Raw genomic sequence first — 26157 nt, 5'->3', positions numbered from 1 at the left:
AATCACTTAAACTGTAGATTTACTATATACAGAGCAAAAACTATGCTGTAAAATGTGAAAAAATCATTTAAAAATAAAGCTTGCACATATCTGCACGCTCTCATTCAGGGTCCAACTACACTGCTTTCCTTAATCCCTTCTTTAAATGGTCTTTAAATGAACAACTGAATTAAATATATTGCTTTATGTGTCCTTTCTATTAAAAAAAATAAAGAAAATAGTTTCCCAGGTCCAGCCTGTGAATCGGACAAAAAATTGAAATCTAGACATCAGACCCATACAGCACTCTACTCACATCAGACACTTTCATGCACTTTCTATTACATCCTAACAAGCAAATACAAAGCATCTGTCTACCCTTCAGTAGCCCAGGGGCCACAGAACATTGATAACATGTCATTATTCTGAAATGTCAAAAATAGACCTTTTTGTGTGTGAATTAATGACATTAACATCTTTAGAAAATGAATAAGCTTAATAATATTGCACAAAACATCACATGTTCATGGGTTAAAAGCCTTTTGAAGATTATATTGTAATTTAGGTGCAATCCTATTCAGTTGATGTATATATATATTTATTTATTTTTATATATAGATTTAGATTTTTTTTTATTATTACATTTTTATTTTATTTATTTTTTACAAATTATAAACATGTTTATTTCCCAATAGGATCCTATATTATTTAGTGATATATATATATATATATATATATATATATATATATATATATATATATATATATATATATATATATATATATATATATATATATATATATATTATAATAGTGTATTTTTCACTCCAGGTACTGCATTTCTGTTCCAGTTAGAATGATCTCATGTGGCTGTAATTATTCTATATATGATATGATATTTATGGTTGTATTATTTGAAGCTTCAGCTAAGTACATAAAACACTGCATATATTTATTGATGCATATTATATATTAGCAAAATATCTGTTTACAGATTTTTTTTATTTTAATTTAAAGCTTTTTTGTTATCCAGGGACATACTACCAAACTATATGACCAACTAGGAACAGAATTAAATAAGAAGCTGCAATGAGCACTGTATAGAATGTTGAAGGATCTTGCAGAATGTACTCCACCCTCAAGGGACACACACACACCATTTTCAGAGCTAAAGTACAGAAAATAGCAAAATAAATAATGAAAGTAGATTACAACACTGACTTACTATGCATAATTAAAGGGATACTAACCCCATTTTTTTTCTTTTTTGATTCAGATAGAGCGTACAATTTTAAGCAACTTTCTAATTTACTCCTACTATAAATTTTTCTTCGTTCTCTTGCTATCTTTATTATAGGAGCCAGCCCATTTTAGCTTCAGCACCCTGGATAGCACTTGCTTATTAGTGAATAAATTTAAAAAATCAATAAGCAAGCATAACCCAGGTTCTATACCAAAAATTGGCTGGCTCCTAAGCTTTATTTTCCTGCTTTTTACTAAAGATAGCAAGAGAACAAATAAAAATTGATAATAGAAGTAAATTAGAAAGTTGCTTAAAATTGCATGCTCTATCTGAATCATGAAAGAAAAAATTTGGGTTTAGTGTCCCTTTAAGGAGGGGAATTTAAATGTCTTTATAATAATGCAGTTTTTATTTTTTTTAATTTTAAATAACCTTTACTCTGATGTTGATTTGAAAAGTATGAAGTATTACAGCTAGCATGGAGTATTACAGGGAACTAAGAGCAGCATGTTTTGTCATGGTTACATTCCTATATTAATGGTAATAAACAAAATTATTAGAAATTATAAGTGCTCTTTCTATTAAAATAAACAAAAACAAAATGTTTTCTTACAAATACATTGCTGAAGATGTCAATAATACATCTGTTAATATAAAGCTATTGAGGCTTATATAATTCATATGTCTATATATAATAATTAAAAAATAATGCACTTTCTTATCTCCTTCAGTGCCTGGGAATGGCTGTAAAACTATAGCACTTGTTCTCAGAGATTTCCTTAAAGTAGATTTTCAAAGGAAATTTTAGCTTTTGTTTTAACTTTTTTTGTACACAACTGTATTTCATTTATGTATTAATGACAAATTATATCTGTAAAAATAGCTAGGATATTCATCTGAAAACAGTGCTACCCTAAATAATAGAAACAAATATGTTTTTGTTTGGTGTTATGTCTTTTTTGAAAATGCAGGTGTATCATTATCCTGAGAATCCTGGGGCAAATTGTAAAAATTTTTGAGAAGCAAGTTGCTGGTACAGTCATGTCATAAAATGCAAGGCACCCCCATAAGTTAATATAACATTTACATACATGGTGCAAAGTGTTAATATAGGATTGTTGCTTACACACAATGTTGTGATCCATCTTGTGTGAGAGCTTTTCATTGTATGGTGATACACATAATGCTGACAAATAATAAAAAATATTATAATGTAGCCTCTTAAAATGTGTTTGGAGATCTAGTTTTTTTTTTTTCTGCAGCAATATGATGATCAATTAAGTTTCATTCCATGTTTCTCTGCAAAGTGCATGCAAAAAGGCACTGATTATCAAGGACGTTACAGGTACCCAGAATTGTATGCAACACCTTGGAAAGAAGACCCTTAGAATCCTCTGTCTAGAGATTTTTTGGTATATATGCTCCAAAATTTATGAAGAACAGTCACAGTGTTGAAAATTGACCAATCTTATCTCTGCATCACATTATAACAGGAATTTTCTTTTGGTCTTTAATGCTGTTTCCCAATAGCCCTAGCAAGATAACATTTATTGACACCAAAAAGCGGCATAATTAAAATATACTTCACTTTATCTGCTGAGCACCATCCCCTATATGAGGGTAATTCAGAAGCGTGTGTTTTTTATTGAATTGTCTCAAACATACACTGGCTGACAGCTTTCTGCCTTATTGACTACATCTTGATTTTCTTCTTGTGATTCCACACATGCAGAGGTTTCTAACTTTGAAGGCTTTGGGTAGCGAAAAGGATAGCCATTGTCATCAAAAAAACGGCGAAAAGTAAACTCATAGAAAGCATGCTCTGGGTGTTTGTTATGGGGACTCATGAATGTATCCCATGTTAGGGTACTGTCATCCCGATCATTCCAAGGACCTTCCTCATCTACTGGGTCAAAATTTGAAGTATCCATTGGGTGGCTTATTTTTGGGACATAAGGTGCTGGCTGGCGGCGAATGTCAGCGGAGAAATCAATTGAGTTAAAGAAAGGATGAGCTTTAATTTCATCTGCGCCATTTCTCCCAAGACGGTCCTCAGCAGCACAGCACAATTTAGTAATTAAATCAGTTGCCTCTGGGCTCAGTTTGACCTGCGGGGGAATGTGAAGAGTGTTTTCCCAGTTTATCACCTAAAAAAAAAAATTCAAAGTATTTACAAATAAAAACATTAATACATTTCTTAATTCAATTATTTCTATTTTTTTTTCTTAGCTGGGTCTACTATTTAATAAAATAAATTACAGTTTATTGAAGTCAATATTAATTAGAAGAATAACATGAACTCTGCAAAAAAAAATATGGTGTTGTATTAAAACCTTTTAGAAAAGCTGCTTGCATGAGTTTTCTAATGATTTTAAAAATGTATGGCCATTTTCAAATCCATCAGAAAACATGCTTTTCTAATTATTTCTCCTGGCTTCTAAAAGCTTTAACTTGTCAGATAATATGTCCTCATTTAAAAAAAATAATATATATATATATATATATATATATATATATATATATATATATATATTTCTTTCTTAAAGGGACAGTAAACACCAAAAATGTTCTTATTTAAGAAGATAGATAATCCCTTTATTAACCATTCCCCATTTTTGCACAGTTATATTAATATACTTTTTACCTCTGTGATTACCTTGTATCTAAGCCTCTGCAGAGAGCCTCCTTATCTAAGTGCTTTTGACAGACATGCAGTGTAGTCAAACAGTGAAGACTCCTAAATAACTTCACGGGAGTGAGCACAATGTTATCTATATGACACATATGAACTAACACTGTCTAACTGTGAAAAGCTTTCAAAATGCTCTGAGCTAAGAGGCGGTTTTCAACGGTTTAGAAATCAGTTTGAGCCTAGCTAGGTTTAGCTTTTCAAAAATACCACCAAGGGAACAAAGCAAATGTGATGATAAAAGTAAATTGGAAAGTTGTTTAAAATGTCATGCCCTATCTGAATCATGAACGTTTAGTTTTGACTTTACTGTCCCTTTAAGACACAGTGAGTCCACGGAATCATCAATTACTGTTGGGAATATCACTCATGGCCAGCAGGAGGAGGCAAAGAGCACCACAGCCAAGCTGTTAAGTATCACTTACCTTACCACAATCTTCAGTCATTCTCTTTGCCTTCGGTGCAAGGAGGAGGTGAAGTTTTGGTGTCTGAATAGAGGAGAGGTTGTCTCTCCCACTTTGGAATATGCCTCTGAGGAAGGACCTTCTACTTCAGGGTACCTTCCTTCATCCAATTTTCATTTCTCTGAAGCTGACTGCTTGGAGATTGAACACTTAGTTCTGTCTATGGAGATTGAACTGTTAGTTCTGTCTATGCATGGTTTAATTGAGACCATGGTTCAGGCTTGCAAGCCTGTTAATGAGAATGATTTTCCATAAGATATGGCGTAAATATCTTTATTGGTGTGAATCCTAGGGCTACTCTTGGAGTAGGGTCAGGATTCTTAGAATATTTTCCTTTCTACAGGAAGGTCTGGAGAAAGGTTTTGTCAGTCAGTTCAGGCTCCATAGCTCAGTGGTTAGAGCACTGGTCTTGTGAACCAGCGGTCTCGAGTTCAGTTCTCGCTGGGGCCTCCAGATTTCAGCATTATCTTTTTTGCTGCACAAGTGTCTGGCGGACGTACCAGATTTGCAATCTTTTTGTCAGGCCTTGGTCGGTATCAGGCCTGTGTTTAAATCTGTTGCTCCAAGTTGGAGCCTTAACTTTCTTCTTAAAGTTTTGCAACAGGCTCCATTTGAGCTGATGCATTCCATAAATATTAAGTTATTATCTTGGAAGGTTTTGTTTCTTACTGCTATCTCTTCTGCTCGGAGGGTTTGTGAACTCTAAGCTTTGCAGTATGATTCTCCTTATCTCATATTTCATGCAGATAAGGCAGTTCTTCGTACCAAGTTTGGTTTTCTTCCTAAGGTTGTTTCGGACAGAAATATTAATCAGGAAATCGTTGTTCCTTCTCTTTGTCCTAATCCTCCTTCTCATAAGGAACGTTTGTTACACAACCTTGATGTTGTGCGGGCTCTTAAATTTTATTTGCAGGCGACTAAGGATTTTCACCAGTCTTCAGCATTGTTTGTGTGTTTTTTTTTCTGCCACTTCTCTTTCTCTTTGGTTGAGAAGAATTATTTGTTTGGCATATGAGACTGCTGGTCAGCAGCCCCATGAGAGAATCACAGCTCATTCCACTTGGGCTGTTTCTTATTCTTGGGCCTTCAAGAATGAGGACTCTGTAGAACTGATTTGCAAGGCTGCAACATGGTCTTCTTTGCACACTTTTTCTAAATTTAAAAAATGTGATACTTTTGCCTCGGCTGTGGTTTCTTTTGGGAGAAAGGTGCTTCAGGCGGTGGTGCCTTCTGTTTAGGTTCCCTGTTTTGTCCCTCACTAATCATCTGTGTCCTCTAGCTTGGGTATTGATTCCCAACAGTAATTGATGATTCCGTGGACTCACCGTGTCCAGAAAGAAATACATTTATCAGGTAAGCATACATTTTGTTATATATATATATTTTATATATATATATATATTTATATATATATATATATATATATATATATATATATATATATATATATATATATATATATATATATAATATATTATATTATATTACATATGTATATATCACACAGAGAAAGTCCAGCACTCACTTACAAGCTATCAGCTAAGATTAAAAGCAAAAAACAGAATTTATGCTTACCTGATAAATTACTTTCTCCAACGGTGTGTCCGGTCCACGGCGTCATCCTTACTTGTGGGAATATCTCTTCCCCAACAGGAAATGGCAAAGAGTCCCAGCAAAGCTGGCCATATAGTCCCTCCTAGGCTCCGCCCACCCCAGTCATTCGACCGACGGACAGGAGGAAAAATATAGGAGAAACCATATGGTACCGTGGTGACTGTAGTTAGAGAAAATAATTCATCAGACCTGATTAAAAAACCAGGGCGGGCCGTGTACCGGACACACCGTTGGAGAAAGTAATTTATCAGGTAAGCATAAATTCTGTTTTCTCCAACATTGGTGTGTCCGGTCCACGGCGTCATCCTTACTTGTGGGAACCAATACCAAAGCTTTAGGACACGGATGAAGGGAGGGAGCAAATCAGGTTACCTAAACGGAAGGCACCACGGCTTGCAAAACCTTTCTCCCAAAAATAGCCTCCGAAGAAGCAAAAGTATCAAATTTGTAAAATTTGGCAAAAGTGTGCAGTGAAGACCAAGTCGCTGCCTTACATATCTGGTCAACAGAAGCCTCGTTCTTGAAGGCCCATGTGGAAGCCACAGCCCTAGTGGAGTGAGCTGTGATTCTTTCAGGAGGCTGCCGTCCGGCAGTCTCATAAGCCAATCGGATGATGCTTTTAAGCCAAAAGGAAAGAGAGGTAGAAGTCGCTTTTTGACCTCTTCTTTTACCAGAATAGACAACAAACAAAGAAGATGTTTGTCTGAAATCTTTTGTAGCCTCTAAATAGAATTTTAGAGCACGGACTACGTCCAAATTGTGTAACAAACATTCCTTCTTTGAAACTGGATTCGGACATAAAGAAGGTACAACTATCTCCTGGTTAATATTCTTGTTGGAAACAACCTTTGGAAGAAAACCAGGCTTAGTACGCAAAACCACCTTATCTGCATGGAACACCAGATAGGGCGGAGAACACTGCAGAGCAGATAACTCTGAAACTCTTCTAGCAGAAGAAATAGCAACCAAAAACAAAACTTTCCAAGATAGTAACTTAATATCTATGGAATGTAGAGGTTCAAACGGAACCCCTTGAAGAACTGAAAGAACTAGATTTAGACTCCAGGGAGGAGTCAAAGGTCTGTAAACAGGCTTGATCCTAACCAGAGCCTGAACAAATGCTTGAACATCTGGCACAGCTGCCAGTCTTTTGTGTAGTAAGACAGATAAAGCAGAGATCTGTCCCTTTAGAGAACTTGCAGATAATCCTTTCTCCAAACCTTCTTGTAGAAAGGAGAGACTCTTAGGAATTTTTATCTTATTCCATGGGAATCCTTTGGATTCACACCAACAGATATATCTTTTCCATATTTTATGGTAAATCTTTCTAGTTACCGGTTTTCTGGCCTGAACCAGAGTATCTATCACAGAATCTGAAAACTCACGCTTTGATAGAATCAAGCGTTCAATCTCCAAGCCGTCAGCTGGAAGAAGACCAGATTTGGATGTTCGAATGGACCCTGAACAAGAAGGTCCTGTCTCAAAGGTAGCTTCCATGGTGGAACCGATGACATATTCACCAGGTCTGCATACCAAGTCCTGCGTGGCCACGCAGGAGCTATCAAGATCACCGAGGCCCTCTCCTGTTTGATCCTGGCTACCAGCCTGGGAATGAGAGGAAACGGTGGAAATACATAAGCTAGGTTGAAGGTCCAAGGTGCTACTAGTGCATCTACTAGAGTCGCCTTGGGATCCCTGGATCTGGACCCGTAGCAAGGAACCTTGAAGTTCTGACGAGACGCCATCAAATCCATGTCCGGAATGCCCCATAATTGAGTTAGTTGGGCAAAGATCTCCGGGTGGAGTTCCCACTCCCCCGGATGGAATGTCTGACGACTCAGATAATCCGCTTCCCAGTTTTCCACAACTGGGATGTGGATCGCAGATAGGTGGCAGGAGTGATCCTCCGCCCATTGAATTATTTTGGTCACTTCTTTCATCGCCAGGGAACTCCTTGTTCCCCCCTGATGATTGATATACGCAACGGTCGTCATGTTGTCTGATTGGAATCTTATGAATCTGGCCTTTGCTAGCTGAGGCCAAGCCCTGAGAGCATTTTAGATCGCTCTTAGTTCCAGAATGTTTATCGGGAGAAGAGACTCTTCCCGAGACCATAGTCCCTGAGCTTTCAGGGATTCCCAGACCGCGCCCCAGCCCACTAGACTGGCGTCGGTCGTGACAATGACCCACTCTGGTCTGCGGAAGCTCATTCCCTGGGATAGATGGTCCAGGGTCAGCCACCAACGGAGTGAATCTCTGGTCTTCTGATCTACTTGAATCATTGGAGACAAGTCTGTATAGTCCCCATTCCACTGTTTGAGCATGCACAGTTGTAATGGTCTTAGATGAATTCGTGCAAAAGGAACTATGTCCATTGCTGCAACCATCAACCCTACTACTTCAATGCACTGCGCTACGGAAGGACGTGGAACAGAATGAAGAACTTGACAAGTGCTTAGAAGTTTTGACTTTCTGACCTCTGTCAGAAAAATCCTCATTTCTAAGGAATCTAATATTGTTCCCAAGAAGGGAACTCTTGTTGACGGAGACAGAGAACTTTTTTCTATGTTCACCTTCCATCCGTGTGATCTGAGAAAGGCCAGAACGATGTCTGTATGAGCCTTTGCTTTTGACAGGGACGACGCTTGTATTAGAATGTCGTCCAAGTAAGGTACTACTGCAATGCCCCTCGGTCTTAGAACCGCTAGAAGGGACCCTAGTACCTTTGTGAAAATCCTTGGAGCAGTGGCTATCCCGAATGGGAGGGCCACAAACTGGTAATGTTTGTCCAGAAAGGCGAACCTTAGGAACTGATGATGTTCTTTGTGGATAGGAATATGTAGGTACGCATCCTTTAGATCCACGGTAGTCATAAATTGACCTTCCTGGATAGTGGGTAGAATCGTTCGAATGGTTTCCATCTTGAACGATGGTACCCTGAAAAATTTGTTTAGGATCTTCAAATCCAAAATTGGTCTGAAAGTTCCCTCTTTTTTGGGAACTACGAACAGATTTGAATAAAATCCCATTCCTTGTTCCTTTATTGGAACTGGGTGTATCACTCCCATCTTTAACAGGTCTTCTACACAATGTAAGAACGCCTGTCTCTTTATTTGGTTTAAGGATAAGTGAGACATGTGGAACCTTCCCCTTGGGGGTAGTTCCCTGAATTCCAGAAGATAACCCTGAGAAACTATTTCTAGTGCCCAGGGATCCTGAACATCTCTTGCCCAAGCCTGAGCAAAGAGAGAGTCTGCCCCCTACTAGATCCGGTCCCGGATCGGGGGCTACTCCTTCATGCTGTTTTGTTAGCAGCAGGCTTCTTGGCCTGCTTACCCTTGTTCCAGCCTTGCATCGGTTTCCAGGCTGGTTTGGGTTGTGAGGCATTACCCTCTTGCTTAGAGGATGCAGAATTAGAGGCCGGTCCGTTCCTGAAATTGCGAAAGGAACGAAAATTAGACTTATTCTTGGCCTTGAAAGGCCTATCTTGTGGAAGGGCGTGGCCCTTTCCCCCAGTGATGTCTGAGATAATCTCCTTCAATTCTGGTCCAAATAGAGTTTTACCTTTGAAAGGGATGTTAAGCAATTTTGTCTTGGATGACAGATCCGCTGACCAAGACTTTAGCCAAAGCGCTCTGCGCGCCACGATTGCAAACCCTGAATTTTTCGCCGCTAATCTAGCTAATTGCAAAGCGGCATCTAAAATAAAAGAGTTAGCCAACTTAAGTGCGTGAACTCTGTCCATAACCTCCTCATATGGAGTCTCTCTACTGAGCGACTTTTCTAGTTCCTCGAACCAGAACCACGCTGCTGTAGTGACAGGAACAATGCATGAAATGGGTTGTAGAAGGTAACCTTGCTGTACAAAAATCTTTTTAAGAAAACCCTCCAATTTTTTATCCATAGGATCTTTGAAAGCACAACTATCCTCGATAGGAATAGTAGTGCGCTTGTTTAGAGTAGAAACTGCCCCCTCGACCTTAGGGACTGTCTGCCATAAGTCCTTTCTGGGGTCGACCATAGGAAATAATTTCTTAAATATAGGGGGGGGAACAAAAGGTATGCCGGGCTTTTCCCACTCCTTATTCACTATGTCCGCCACCCGCTTGGGTATAGGAAAAGCGTCGGGGTGCACCGGAACCTCTAGGAACTTGTCCATCTTGCATAATTTCTCTGGAATGACCAAGTTGTCACAATCATCCAGAGTAGATAACACCTCCTTAAGCAGTGCGCGGAGATGTTCTAATTTAAATTTAAATGTCACAACATCAGGTTCAGCTTGTTGAGAAATTTTTCCTGAATCTGAAATTTCCCCATCTGACAAAACCTCCCTCATGGCCACTTCAGATTGGTGTGAGGGTATGACAGAACAATTATCATCAGCGCCCTCCTGCTCTTCAGTGTTTAAAACAGAGCAATCGCGCTTTCTCTGATATGTAGGCATTTTGGATAAAATATTTGCTATGGAGTTATCCATTACAGCCGTCAATTGTTGCATGGTAATAAGCATTGGCGCGCTAGATGTACTAGGGGCCTCCTGCGTGGGCAAAACTGGTGTAGACACAGTAGGAGATGATGTAGTATCATGTTTACTCCCCTCATCTGAGGAATCATCTTGGGCAATTTCATTATTTGTGGCAGTACTGTCCTTACTTTGTTTGGACGCTATGGCACAATTATCACACAAATTTAAATGGGGAGACACATTGGCTTTCATACATATAGAAAATAGCTTATCCGAAGGCACAGACATGTTAAACAGGCTTAAACTTGTCAATAAAGCACAAAAAACGTTTTAAAACAAAACCGTTACTGTCTCTTTAAATTTTAAACAGAAAACACTTTATTACTGAATATGTGAAAAAGTATGAAGGAATTGTTAAAAAATTACCAAAATTTCACCACAGCGTCTTAAAGCATTAAGAGTATTGCACACCAATTTTCAGAGCTTTAACCCTTAAAAACAGAATTTATGTTTACCTGATAAATTTCTTTCTCCAACGGTGTGTCCGGTCCACGGCGTCATCCTTACTTGTGGGATATTCTCTTCCCCAACAGGAAATGGCAAAGAGCCCAGCAAAGCTGGTCACATGATCCCTCCTAGGCTCCGCCTACCCCAGTCATTCGACCGACGTTAAGGAGGAATAATAGCATAGGAGAAACCATATGGTACCGTGGTGACTGTAGTTAAAGAAAATAAATTATCAGACCTGATTAAAAAACCAGGGCGGGCCGTGGACCGGACACACCGTTGGAGAAAGAAATTTATCAGGTAAACATAAATTCTGTTTTCTCCAACATAGGTGTGTCCGGTCCACGGCGTCATCCTTACTTGTGGGAACCAATACCAAAGCTTTAGGACACGGATGAAGGGAGGGAGCAAATCAGGTCACCTAAATGGAAGGCACCACGGCTTGCAAAACCTTTCTCCCAAAAATAGCCTCAGAAGAAGCAAAAGTATCAAATTTGTAAAATTTGGTAAAAGTGTGCAGTGAAGACCAAGTCGCTGCCCTACATATCTGATCAACAGAAGCCTCGTTCTTGAAGGCCCATGTGGAAGCCACAGCCCTAGTGGAATGAGCCGTGATTCTTTCGGGAGGCTGCCGTCCGGCAGTCTCGTAAGCCAATCTGATGATGCTTTTAATCCAAAAAGAGAGAGAGGTAGAAGTTGCTTTTTGACCTCTCCTTTTACCTGAATAAACAACAAACAGGGAAGATGTTTGTCTAAAATCCTTTGTAGCATCTAAATAGAATTTTAGAGCGCGAACAACATCCAAATTGTGCAACAAGCGTTCCTTCTTTGAAACTGGTTTCGGACACAGAGAAGGTACGATAATCTCCTGGTTAATGTTTTTGTTAGAAACAACTTTTGGAAGAAAACCAGGTTTAGTACGTAAAACCACCTTATCTGCATGGAACACCAGATAAGGAGGAGAACACTGCAGAGCAGATAATTCTGAAACTCTTCTAGCAGAAGAAATTGCAACTAAAAACAAAACTTTCCAAGATAATAACTTAATATCAACGGAATGTAAGGGTTCAAACGGAACCCCCTGAAGAACTGAAAGAACTAAATTGAGACTCCAAGGAGGAGTCAAAGGTTTGTAAACAGGCTTGATTCTAACCAGAGCCTGAACAAAGGCTTGAACATCTGGCACAGCTGCCAGTTTTTTGTGAAGTAACACCGACAAGGCAGAAATCTGTCCCTTCAGGGAACTTGCCGATAATCCTTTTTCCAATCCTTCTTGAAGGAAGGATAGAATCCTAGGAATCTTAACCTTGTCCCAAGGGAATCCTTTAGATTCACACCAACAGATATATTTTTTCCAAATTTTGTGGTAAATCTTCCTAGTTACAGGCTTTCTGGCCTGAACAAGAGTATCGATAACAGAATCTGAGAAACCTCGCTTCGATAAAATCAAGCGTTCAATCTCCAAGCAGTCAGCTGGGGTGAAACCAGATTCGGATGTTCGAACGGACCCTGAACAAGAAGGTCTCGTCTCAAAGGTAGCTTCCAAGGTGGAGCCGATGACATATTCACCAGATCTGCATACCAAGTCCTGCGTGGCCACGCAGGAGCTATCAAGATCACCGACGCCCTCTCCTGATTGATCCTGGCTACCAGCCTGGGGATGAGAGGAAACGGCGGGAACACATAAGCTAGTTTGAAGGTCCAAGGTGCTACTAGTGCATCCACTAGAGCCGCCTTGGGATCCCTGGATCTGGACCCGTAGCAAGGAACTTTGAAGTTCTGACGAGAGGCCATCAGATCCATGTCTGGAATGCCCCAAAGTTGCGTGACTTGGGCAAAGATTTCCGGATGGAGTTCCCACTCCCCCGGATGCAATGTCTGACGACTCAGAAAATCCGCTTCCCAATTTTCCACTCCCGGGATGTGGATAGCAGACAGGTGGCAGGAGTGAGACTCCGCCCATAGAATAATCTTGGTCACTTCTTCCATCGCTAGGGAACTCCTTGTTCCCCCCTGATGGTTGATGTACGCAACAGTCGTCATGTTGTCTGATTGAAACCGTATGAACTTGGTCCTCGCTAGCTGAGGCCAAGCCTTGAGAGCATTGAATATCGCTCTCAGTTCCAGAATATTTATCGGTAGAAGAGATTCTTCCCGAGACCAAAGACCCTGAGCTTTCAGGGATCCCCAGACCGCGCCCCAGCCCATCAGACTGGCGTCGGTCGTGACAATGACCCACTCTGGTCTGTGGAATGTCATCCCTCGTGACAGGTTGTCCAGGGACAGCCACCAACGGAGTGAGTCTCTGGTCCTCTGATTTACTTGTATCTTTGGAGACAAGTCTGTATAGTCCCCATTCCACTGACTGAGCATGCACAGTTGTAATGGTCTTAGATGAATGCGCGCAAAAGGAACTATGTCCATTGCCGCTACCATCAACCCGATCACTTCCATGCACTGAGCTACGGAAGGAAGAGGAACGGAATGAAGTATTCGACAAGAGTCCAGAAGCTTTGTCTTTCTGGCCTCTGTTAGAAAAATCCTCATTTCTGAGGAGTCTATAATTGTTCCCAAGAAGGGAACCCTTGTTGACGGGGATAGAGAACTCTTTTCCACGTTCACTTTCCAGCCGTGCGATCTGAGAAAGGCCAGGACGATGTCCGTGTGAGCCTTTGCTCGAGGGAGGGACGACGCTTGAATCAGAATGTCGTCCAGGTAAGGTACTACTGCAATGCCCCTTGGTCTTAGCACAGCTAGAAGGGACCCTAGTACCTTTGTGAAAATCCTTGGAGCAGTGGCTAATCCGAAAGGAAGCGCCACGAACTGGTAATGTCTGTCCAGGAATGTAAACCTTAGGAACCGATGATGTTCCTTGTGGATAGGAATATGTAGATACGCATCCTTTAAATCCACCGTGGTCATGAATTGACCTTCCTGGATGGAAGGAAGGATAGTTCGAATGGTTTCCATCTTGAAAGATGGGACCTTGAGAAATTTGTTTAAGATCTTGAGATCTAGGATTGGTCTGAATGTTCCCTCTTTTTTGGGAACTATGAACAGATTGGAGTAGAACCCCATCCCTTGTTCTCTCAATGGAACAGGATGAATCACTCCCATTTTTAACAGGTCTTCTACACAATGTAAGAACGCCTGTCTTTTTATGTGGTCTGAAGACAACTGAGACCTGTGGAACCTTCCCCTTGGGGGAAGTCCCTTGAATTCCAGAAGATAACCCTGGGAGACTATTTCTAGCGCCCAAGGATCCTGAACATCTCTTGCCCAAGCCTGAGCGAAGAGAGAGAGTCTGCCCCCCACCAGATCCGGTCCCGGATCGGGGGCCGATATTTCATGCTGTCTTGGTAGCAGTGGCAGGTTTCTTTGCCTGCTTTCCCTTGTTCCAGCCTTGCATTGGTCTCCAAGCTGGCTTGGCCTGAGAAGTATTACCCTCTTGCTTAGAGGACGTAGCACCTTGGGCTGGTCCGTTTTTACGAAAGGGACGAAAATTAGGTCTATTTTTTGCCTTGAAAGGCCGATCCTGAGGAAGGGCATGACCCTTACCCCCAGTGATATCAGAGATAATCTCTTTCAAGTCAGGACCAAACAGCGTTTTCCCCTTGAAAGGAATGTTTAGTAGCTTGTTCTTGGAAGACGCATCAGCCGACCAAGATTTCAACCAAAGCGCTCTGCGCGCCACAATAGCAAACCCAGAATTCTTAGCCGCTAACTTAGCCAATTGCAAAGAGGCGTCTAGAGTGAAAGAATTAGCCAATTTGAGAGCATTGACTCTGTCCATAATCTCCTCATAAGGAGGAGAGTCACTATCGAGCACCTTAATCAGTTCATCAAACCAGAAATATGCGGCTGTAGTGACAGGGACAATGCATGAAATGGGTTGTAGAAGGTAACCCTGCTGAACAAACATCTTTTTAAGCAAACCTTCTAATTTTTTATCCATAGGATCTTTGAAAGCACAACTATCCTCTATGGGAATAGTGGTGCGTTTGTTTAAAGTAGAAACCGCTCCCTCGACCTTGGGGACTGACTGCCATAAGTCCTTTCTGGGGTCGACCATAGGAAACAATTTTTTAAATATGGGGGGAGGGACGAAAGGAATACCGGGCCTTTCCCATTCTTTATTAACAATGTCCGCCACCCGCTTGGGTATAGGAAAAGCTTCTGGGAGCCCCGGCACCTCTAGGAACTTGTCCATTTTACATAGTTTCTCTGGGATGACCAAATTTTCACAATCATCCAGAGTGGATAATACCTCCTTAAGCAAAATGCGGAGATGTTCCAATTTAAATTTAAAAGTAATCACATCAGATTCAGCCTGCTGAGAAATGTTCCCTAAATCAGTAATTTCTCCCTCAGACAAAACCTCCCTGGCTCCCTCAGATTGGGTTAGGGGCCCTTCAGAGATATTAATATCAGCGTCGTCATGCTCTTCAGTAACTAAAACAGAGCATCCACGCTTACGCTGACAAGGGTTCATTTTGGCTAAAATGTTTTTGACAGAATTATCCATTACAGCCGTTAATTGTTGCATAGTAAGGAGTATTGGCGCGCTAGATGTACTAGGGGCCTCCTGAGTGGGCAAGACTCGTGTAGACGAAGGAGGGAATGATGCAGTACCATGCTTACTCCCCTCACTTGAGGAATCATCTTGGGCATCATTGTCATTATCACATAAATCACATTTATTTAAATGAATAGGAATTCTGGCTTCCCCACATTCAGAACACAGTCTATCTGGTAGCTCAGACATGTTAAACAGGCATAAACTTGATAAGAAAGTACAAAAAACGTTTTGAAATAAAACCGTTACTGTCACTTTAAATTTTAAACTGAACACACTTTATTACTGCAATTGCGAAAAAACATGAAGGAATTGTTCAAAATTCACCAAACTTTCACCACAGTGTCTTAAAGCCTTGACAATATTGCACACCAATTTTGGAAGCTTTAGCCCTTAAAATAACGGAACCGGAGCCGTTTTAAGCTTTAACCCCTTTACAGTCCCTGGTATCTGCTTTGCTGAGACCCAACCAAACCCAAGGGGAATACGATACCAAATGATGCCTTCAGAAGTCTTTTATAAGTATCAGAGCTCCTCTCACATGCGACTGCATGCCATGCCTCTCAAAAACAAGTGCGCAACACCGGCGCGAAAATGAGACTCTGCCTATGCTTTGGGAAAGCCCCTAAAGAATAAGGTGTCTAAAACAATGCCTGCCGATATTATTATATCAAAATACCCAGAATAAATGATTCCTCAAGGCTAAATAAGTGTTAATATCAATCGATTTAGCCCAAAAAATGTCTACAGTCTAAATAAGCCCTTGTGAAGCCCTTATTTACAATCGTAATAAACATGGCTTACCGGATCCCATAGGGAAAATGACAGCTTCCAGCATTACATCGTCTTGTTAGAATGTGTCATACCTCAAGCAGCAAAGGACTGCAAACTGTTCCCCCAACTGAAGTTAATGCTCTCAACAGTCCTGTGTGGAACAGCCATGGATTTTAGTTACGGTTGCTAAAATCATTTTCCTCATACAAACAGAATTCTTCATCTCTTTTCTGTTTCTGAGTAAATAGTACGTACCAGCACTATTTGAAAATAACAAACTCTTGATTGAATAATGAAAAACTACAGTTAAACACTAAAAAACTCTAAGCCATCTCCGTGGAGATGTTGCCTGTACAACGGCAAAGAGAATGACTGGGGTAGGCGGAGCCTAGGAGGGATCATGTGACCAGCTTTGCTGGGCTCTTTGCCATTTCCTGTTGGGGAAGAGAATATCCCACAAGTAAGGATGACGCCGTGGACCGGACACACCTATGTTGGAGAAATAACGGAACCGGAGCCGTTTACAAATTTAACCCCTATACAGTCCCAGCTATAGCCTTTGCTGTGACCTAACCAAGCCCAGAGGGGAATACGATACCAAGTGACGCCTTCTAGAAACTTTTCCAGCTACTTTCAGATCCTCACACATGCATCTGCATGTCTTGCTGTCAAAAACAACTGCGCAGTAATGGCGCGAAAATGAGGCTCAGCCTACAACTGGGAAGGCCCTCCCTGACTGGAAAAGGTGTCTAACATAGTGCCTGCCGTTAAAAAACGTTCCCCAAGTTTATAAATGTGAATTATCAGCATAAACATGAATAAAATGCCCAAATAAAGCAATCGATTTAGCCCATAAAGTGTCTACCAGTTTTATAGCCCATATTAAGCCCTTTATTCTGTTTGCTTGACTAAGAAAATGGCTTACCGGTCCCCATGAGGAGAAATGACAGCCTTCCAGCATTACATGGTCTTGTTAGAAATATGGCTAGTCATACCTTAAGCAGAAAAGTCTGCTAACTGTTTCCCCCAACTGAAGTTACTTCATCTCAACAGTCCTATGTGGAAACAGCAATCGATTTTCGTTACTGTCTGCTAAAATCATCTTCCTCTTACAAACAGAAATCTTCATCCTTTTCTGTTTCAGAGTAAATAGTACATACCAGCACTATTTTAAAATAACAAACACTTGATAGAAGAATAAAAAACTACATTTAAACACCAAAAAACTCTTAACCATCTCCGTGGAGATGTTGCCTGTGCAACGGCAAAGAGAATGACTGGGGTGGGCGGAGCCTAGGAGGGACTATATGGCCAGCTTTGCTGGGACTCTTTGCCATTTCCTGTTGGGGAAGAGATATTCCCACAAGTAAGGATGACGCCGTGGACCGGACACACCAATGTTGGAGAAATGGAAAGCTTGTGAGTGCTGGACTTTCTCTGTGTGTTGTATTAATTTGTTTTGTAATTTTCCCTATAGGCCTTGCACTCTAGTTCAACAATCTAAACCAGTCGGTGAGTCAGTCACCATAAATACAAAAAGAATTAGTTGTGCATAAGAATTATTTTAATGTTGACATACAAGATTTATTCAGTAATCTACAGGACTATAAGACTAATTTGACTAGAACTTCTACCAGCTATAACAAACTCTTTTCACTTACTTTAAGCTGTGTTTCTGTTGGGTTTGATGCAAGAAAAGGAGGCTGCCCCACCAACATCTCAAAAAGAATGACACCAACACTCCACCAGTCGCATAGTTGAGTGTACCCTGCACAAAAGAAAGGGAGTAATCAGCCCATCTGTACCATAAAAGTGACAGCATCAAGACCTCAGTCAATATGGAGTATAACTAATAACTAATGAAGTTATAGTATATACAATGTAAGAATAGATGACCAAGATAATCTTAAAGGGACACTGAACCCAATTTTTTTTTCGTGATTCAGATAGCGCATGCAATTTTAAGCAACTTTCTATTTGACTCCTATTATCAAATTTTCTTCGTTCTCTTGCTATCTTTATTTGAAAAAGGCATCTAAGCTTTTTTTTTTTTGGTTTAGTACTCTGGACAGCACTTTTTTATTGGTGGATGAATTTATCCACCAATCAGCAAGAACAACGCAGGTTGTTCACCAAAAATGGGCCAACATCTAAACTTACATTCTTGCATTTCAAATAAAGATACCAAGAGAATGAAGAAAATTTGATAATAGGAGTAAATTAAAGTTGCTTCAAATTTCATGCTCCATCTGAATCGTGAAAGAAAAAAATTGGGTTCAGTGTCCCTTTAAGAAAGGCTAAACCACTGAGCTAATGCCAGCCCAGGATATATTTATCTGTACCTTTTCGCAGGAGAACCTCTGGCGCTATGTAATTAGGCGTTCCCACTAGCGAGTGAGCCAAGCACCTCTGATGCTGCCTTTTAGCTCTATGCTCCAAAGTCTTCAACCTGTCTCCACATCTGCAGTTGGACACATCGTCCCAATGCTCACTGGGCTCCATGCTGTCCTGTCGAATATGGCTCCCTAAAAAATATAAATCATCATATAAATGCCTGGAATCATACCAAACAATGAATATGTTGCCAGTCATATGTATAAGGCAGTTTTCTCTGTTTTATAAACTGGATGCAGAACTGGAAAAAATACAAGATCAAGAAACTTCACACATAAGTAAATCTATTGTTAATAGCATAAGTTATAACAAGGGTCGACAAATCTGTTTAAAATTTAGGAGCCAGTAAGAATATTTAGGCGCTTGACATATTTTTTAGGAGCCAGACAGTGGTATTTATAAATAGATCTATGGAGAATAACCCAAAAAAGTTAGGAGCCAGGGGTGTAATTCTAGGAGCCAGTGGCTATCTGGCTCCTGGGTTTGTCGAGCCGTGAATAATACATTGACGGCCAGATTACGAGTTTTGCGTTATGAGCGGCTCGGGAATAACTTGCAAGTTATTTCCACCGCTCACCTTTAATAACGCTGCTATTACAGGTTTGCAAAAACCCGGCGTTAGCAGGCAATATGGCAGCGTTAAGCTCCATACCACACACAAATACCAGCGCTGCTTTGAGCTGGTTTTACGTGCTCGTGCACGATTTCCCCATAGACATCAATGGGGAGAGCCGGCTAAAAAAAGCCTAACACCTGCAATAACACCTGCAATAAAGGAGCGTAAAGCTCCGTAACCTCCCCATTGATTCCTATGGGGAAAGAAAATTTATGTTTACACCTAACAACCTCCGAGTCTAAACACCACTAATCTGCCGCCCCCGACATCGCCACCACCTACATTACACTTATTAACCCCTAATCTGCCGCCCCCGACATCGCCGCCACCTACACTTATTAACCCCTAATCTGCCGCCCACAACGTCGCCACCGCCACTATACTAAAGTTATTAACCCCTAAACCTCTGGCCTCCCACATCACTAACAAATAAATATATTAACCCCTAAACCTAACCCTAAGTCTAACCCTAACACCTCTAACTTTAATATAATTAAAATAAATCTAAATAAAAATCATTACCTAAATAATTCCTATTTAAAACTAAATACTTACCTATAAAATAAACCCTAAGCTTGCTACAATATAACTAATAGTTGCATTGTAGCTAGCTTAGGTTTTATTTTTATTTCACAGGTAAGTTTGTATTTATTTTAACTAGGTAGACTAGTTAGTAAATAGTTATTAACTATTTACTGCTACCTAGTTAAAATCAATACAAAGTTACCTGTAAAATAAAACCTAACCTGTCTTACACTAACACCTAACATTACACTAAAATTAAATAAATTACATTAATTAAATACAATTAACTAAATTACAAAAAAATAAACACTAAATTACACAAAATAAACAAGAAATTATCAAATATTTAAACTAATTACACTTAATCTAATAGCCCTATCAGAATAAAAAAGCCCCCCCAAAATAAAAAAAACCCTAGCCTAGCCTAAACTAAACTGCCAATAGCCCTTAAAAGGGCCTTTTGCAGGGCATTGCCCCAAAGAAATCAGCTCTTTCACCTGTAAAAAAAAATACAAACAACCCCCAAAAGTAAAACCCACCACCCACACAACCAAACCCCCCAAATAAAATCCTATCTAAAAAAACCTAAGCTCCCCATTGCACTGAAAGGGCATTTGGATGGGCATTCCCTTTAAAAGTGCATTTAGCTCTTTTTTGTTGCCCAAACCCCTAATCTAAAAATAAAACCCACCCAATAAACCCTTAATAAAACCCTAACACTAACCCCCGAAGATCCACTTACAGTTTTTGAAGACTGGACATCCATCCTCATCAAGCCAGGAGAAGTCTTCATCCAAGCAGCAAGAAGTCGTCCTCCAGGCGGGCAGAAGTCTTCATCCAGAGGGCATTTTCTATCTTCATCCTTCCGACGCGGAGCGGCTCCATCTTCAAGACATCCGACACGGAGCATCCTCTTCTTTCGAATCCTCTTGAAGAATGAAGGTTTTTTTGGAGTTTTTCACTGCCTTTTTGTTTTTTTTCCTTTTTCACTGTTAATCACGAGTTTGACATACTTTTCAAGTTATATATTTTAAATTTTTTATTTTTCACATACCGAATATCACAGGATTACCTATTTGATGAACTTTCACATAATACTTTGGACTTTTTAACTTTGGACTTTTTCAATTCATTTTATATTATTTATTTCATTTTATGTTATTTTATTTATTCATCCTGGTGTAATTGCCACATGTACTTGCCAACTATTGTAACACATTAGTGCAATTCCATTTATCTTAATATTGTAACATATCAGTACAATACCATTTATCTTGCTTTTACATGGATCCATGATGTTTTATTGTTAATATATGATATCATTTGCTCTTTTATTATATTTTAATTAATGTTTCATCAAATACTACCTTTGCCTTGCCATCTTTTGGCGCTCCTAAGCATTTCTTTTTGTCGTTCTTTTAAATGACGTCATTCAAGATGGCGTTCCTTGAATTCCGATTGGCTGATAGAATTCTATCAGCCAATCGGAATTAAAAGGGAAAAAATGCAATCAGCCAATAGGATTGAGCTTGAATCCTATTGGCTGATCCAATCAGCCAATAGGATTGAGCTTGCATTCTATTGGCTGTTCCAATCTTCTGTGCAGTAACACCGACAGGGCCAATATCTATCCCTTCAGGGAACTAGCAGATAAACACTTCTCCAGTCCATCCTGGAGAAAAGCTAAAATTCTGGCAACCTTAACCTTATGCCAGGAAAAGCCATGCTCCTCAATCCAGTACAAGTCCTCCACACTTTATGGTAGATACTACAAGTAACTGGCTTACAAGCTTGAACCAGAGTGTCAATAACACTCTCAGAAAACCCTCTCTTGGCGAAGACTAAGCATTCAATCTCCCCCCAGTCAGCCTCAGAGAATCTAGATTTTGATGAATGAAGGGACCCTGTATCAGCAGATCTCTGCGACAAGGCAAACTCCACTGAGGAGATGAGGACATCCCCCCGCAAACCACATCCTTCGCGGCCACGACGGAGCAATCAGAATCACTGATGCTCACTCCTGCTTTATGCGAGCCACCACATGAGGGATAAGCGGTAATGGAGGAAAAAGATATATGAGTTTGAACCTCCATGGTACTGATAGGGCATCTATCAGTTCCGCCTAAGGATCCCTCGACCCGTACCTGGGTAGTTTGGTTTAGAGTTGGGATGCCATAAGATCTATCTCCGGCATCCCCCACTCGCTGCATATCTCTGAAAACACCTCGGGTGGAGAGACCATTCCCCTGGGTGAAAGAATTGCCCGCTGAGGAATTCAGCTTCCTAGTTGTCCACACCCAGAATGTGGATCGCTGACAGAGTACATCTGTGAGTCTCCGCCCACTCTAGTATCTGAAATACTTCTATCATTGCCAAGGAACTTCTCGTTCCCTCCTGGTGGTTGATGTAGGCAACCAAGGCTTGCGTCCCTAGTCACAATCTCCCAAGATGGACTCAAGAAGCATGTGCCTTGGGATAGATGATCTGGACAGAGCCACCAAGGAGAGCGAGTCTCTAGACAGGTTGTCCAGCACGATCTGTTGAGACAGATATGAATGGTCGCTGTTCCATTGTCTCAGCATGCATAGTTGCAAGTGTCTGAGATGGAATCTGGTAAAAGGAATGATGTCCATGCAGGACACCATGAGTCCGATCACCTCCATACACTGAGCCACTGAGGGTCTCGGGGAGGCCTGGAGGGCAAGACATGCAGAAATTAGCTTGCAACGTCTTTGATCTGTGAGGAATATTCTCATGGATATGGAGTCTATTATAGTTCCCAGGAACTTCACCCTTGTACTTTGAGTAAGAGAACTCTTTTTCCAAGTTTATCTTCCATCCATGTGATCGAAGAAGATTGAGAAGGGACTCCAAATGTTCTTCTGCTAGACAAAAAGATGGTGCCTGTACCAAGATATCCATGTAAGGCGATACTGCAATACCTTGCATTCTGGCAATGGCTAGAAGAGCTCACAGAACCTTCAAAAAAATCCTTGGAGCAGTAGCTAGGGCAAACGGAAGGGCTATGAACTGGAAGTGCTGCTCCAGAAAAGCAAACCTCAGGAACTGAAAAAGTTGTTTGTGTATCGGGACATGAAGGTATCCTTCAGGTCTATTATGGTCATAAACTGTCCTTCCTGAACCAGAGAAAGGATTGACTGCATTGTCTCCATCTTGAAAGAAGGAACACTCAGAAACTTGTTTAGGAACTTTAGGTCCAGAATTGGACAAAAAGTTCCCTTCTTCTTTGGAACCAAGAAAAGATTTGAATAAAACCCCAAACCTCTTTCTGCTGCAGGTACCGGGACAATCACTCCTAGAGAGGAGATCCTGTACGTAACCTAAGCAGGCAGCCCTCTTTTCTGGTCTTGTAGACAGACTAGAGAGTAGGAATCTGCCCCTGGGCAGATAAGACTTGAATACTATCCTGTATCCTTGAGATACAACCTTCAGGACCCAAGGATCCTGTACATCCTGGAACCAAGTGTCTGAAAAAAGAGACAGTCTGCCCCCTACTTGAACCGATCCCAGATCGGGGGCTGCCTCTTCATGCCGATTTGTTCTCAGCGGGCTTCTTACTCTGTTTAGACTTATTACAGGACTGAGCCGGCTTCCAATTACCCTTGGGCTGCTCGAACTTGGATGAGGATTGCTGTAGTTGTGATTTGTCAGAATGAAAGGAACGAAAATTAGACAATTGCCGTCCCTTAGGCCTATTTTTCTTGTCCTGCGTTAGGAAGGTAGCCTTCCCTCCGGCAACCGTAGAAATAATGGAGTCCAGCCCTGGACCGAATAAAATCTTCCCCTTGAAAGGAAGGAGTCTCTGGATTTAGAAGTCATATCCGCAGACCAAAACTTCAACCAGAATAATCTGCATATTCGCATCACAGATGAGTTAGCAATTCTTAGAGCCTTAATTCTCTCCTGAATATCCTCAAGGGGAGTCTCCACCTCAATGAGCTCCGGCAGAGTGTCGCACCAGTAGGTAGCTGCTCCAGCAACCACGGCTACAGCTACAGCCGGTTGAAATAAAAACCCTGTATGTTGAAACATCTTCCTCAGAAAGGTTTCCATTTTCTTATCCATAAGCTCTCTGAACGAGGAACTAACCTTCCTGGTCTATGATTACGACACGATTTCTGAAGCCGAAATGCATCAGGCCTATTGCTACCTTGATACATTTTTTATATTTTTGAATAAATTACGATTTTTAGCCTTCCTGGTCGCCCTCTTTTTCTTATATATTTTTACAAGCATGGAAGAGCTTGCACCTGCCACCGGAAGGACCCAGTGACGTATCCAGCAGTGGAAGTGAGGCAGTGTACAGTTTAACTGGGAACCGTTTGAACCCTGAAAGGAGCGCGGTCAATGCTGGCAGCTTTCTACGTAAGAGGCTGTGTTTGGGGAATCTGATTGATTTGCTGTAGAAGGCAGAGCAGTGAAGATAGACTGATCTATGTGATTTCGTCCATGGCAAAAGGATGATAGAGGAACTGGCCAGATAACAGATTGAGTCTTTTGGTTTGTATATACCGTGACCCCTGTTTGGCTTGTGACATTGTGTTTGCAAATACTGCATGCATACTCTGCTCTATGCCGTGGCTTCCAATTATGCATGTTAGCCTGCTTGCTTTCCTATTTGCTTAATACATCACCTAAGCCTACCGCTTCATTAAGCCAGCTACTTTCAGCATTTACTGCTTACTGCTTCCTTTATTCTTATATCATTGTTAGTGTATTGGAGGATAATTGGTTTTGCTTTAAACCACCAGGGGTATAAAAGTATGCCTAGCCAGCATAGAAATAGCGCCATCCACCTTAGGGATGGAGCCCCATAAGTCTAATTGAGAGTCGGGGATTGGGAATAATTTTTTAAAAGTAGACAAGGGGGGAAAAATAAGTTCCTATTATTTCCTATTCGCTACTAATAATGTTCGCCATCTTAACTGGCGCAGGAAAAGTCAGAGGGACCTTCCTGTCTTCATAAACCCTGTCTAATTTAGGAATTTTAGGTTCCTCAGGGAGAGTAGCCTCTGAAACCTCTATCGTAGACAAAACCTCCTTTGATAAAAAATGCAGATGCTCAATTTTAAATCTAATGGAGGGTTCCTCTGCTGAATAAGGTTTAGAAACTGAAGACTCTGAGAAAGTTCACTCTCTGAAGCTACAGAGGTTAACTCATCCTCGGATAGCTGGGACATAATAGCTAAATCCGACAAATATTTAGAAGACTAAGTCAGGAGAACTATGTTTAACCTTATTCTTGCATTTGTTTGAGCAAGGTAAGGCACTCAGGGCCTAAGACACCGCTGATTACAACTGGGCGGTAAAGTCCGCAGGAAAAAAGCCTCCTCCAGATGGAGGATTAGTTGTGCTGCGGGGAACTGGAGCAGGTAGGGAAGAAAGGGTAGTAATATCTCGGGATACAGATTCCTGAGAGATAGACGGCTCAGAGGGGCTAATAGCGCTATGAGTATTAACAGGCTTGTCTCCCTTCTTAGACTTTAGAACAGTGCTTAGGCAAATGGAACAAAGTTGAGCTGGCGGGCAAACCACGGCCAACTCACAATATAAACAGGAATTATTAATCAGTACAGAAGGAGCAGAACCTTCTAATGTAATACCAGAGTCCTCCTTAGCTAGGATATTCACAGAAGGACAGACAAAAAGTAAATTTTATTAAACAAAAATGGCACTTTATATCCCAATGGCTGGGGCACTCACCACCTCCTAGACCCAGACAGCTAACAGAGAAAATGCTCTCCTAGGAGCGATGTTCGCAGCAAGATCATAGGAAAAACTAAAAGACTGCACCCGGTCATGTAGTGCGTTGGACAGGACTTCACCTGCTATGAAAAAGGCGCCAAGCTATTATGAGCTGCGCAACCCACCAAAACGAAAGTGAAACCTGTTTGTTCCAAGCCAAAAGCACACAGTCTATGAGCCTAAAAAACTCTCACATAAAAGCAGTTATAATAAACCTCTTGCTGTTCAAATAATCTCCCTGAAGGAGATATTAACCCTTTATCCTATTGAAGCATAAAGGAGCCACACTGTGACCCTGTATAGCAATGTATATATAAAAACGATCTTACCTCCAGGATCCATGCTGTAGAACAGGCACAGCCTCTCAAGTGTGACAGTCCTGCAGCGACGCCCCTGACATGGATTTGAGTGTGTAACAGAAAGCAGTAAAACAAGAGCTGTAAGTCGTCAGTCTGGATGGGTTCGCAGAAAAAATTTCCCTGCATCTCCAGACTCTAACTTTCATCAATACTCTCACTGAGAGGTTGACATGGTTACTTAAAACT

The 26157-nt window shown here is 40.9% G+C and overlaps 1 protein-coding gene across 2 annotated transcripts in view; it reads right to left on the bottom strand.

Annotated features, from left to right (window-relative positions):
- Window positions 1–2718: 2718 nt before the first annotated feature.
- The window catches only part of LATS2 (large tumor suppressor kinase 2), a 215102-nt gene continuing 191663 nt past the window's right edge, over window positions 2719–26157 (bottom strand). For both annotated transcript variants that reach the window (XM_053708519.1, XM_053708520.1), the window contains 3 exons: window positions 18654–18836; window positions 17973–18079; window positions 2719–3369 (listed from right to left, as the gene is read on the bottom strand). In XM_053708519.1, coding sequence (XP_053564494.1) covers window positions 2878–3369; window positions 17973–18079; window positions 18654–18836 — 782 coding nt within the window. In that variant the 3' untranslated portion in view covers window positions 2719–2877. The remainder of the gene's footprint in view (window positions 3370–17972; window positions 18080–18653; window positions 18837–26157) is intronic.

This window comes from Bombina bombina, chromosome 3, assembly GCF_027579735.1.
Source record: "Bombina bombina isolate aBomBom1 chromosome 3, aBomBom1.pri, whole genome shotgun sequence".
Taxonomy (NCBI): domain Eukaryota; kingdom Metazoa; phylum Chordata; class Amphibia; order Anura; family Bombinatoridae; genus Bombina; species Bombina bombina.
The sequence above is the reverse complement of the archived record's forward strand: the minus strand, read 5'-3'. Positions and strand labels throughout refer to the sequence as shown.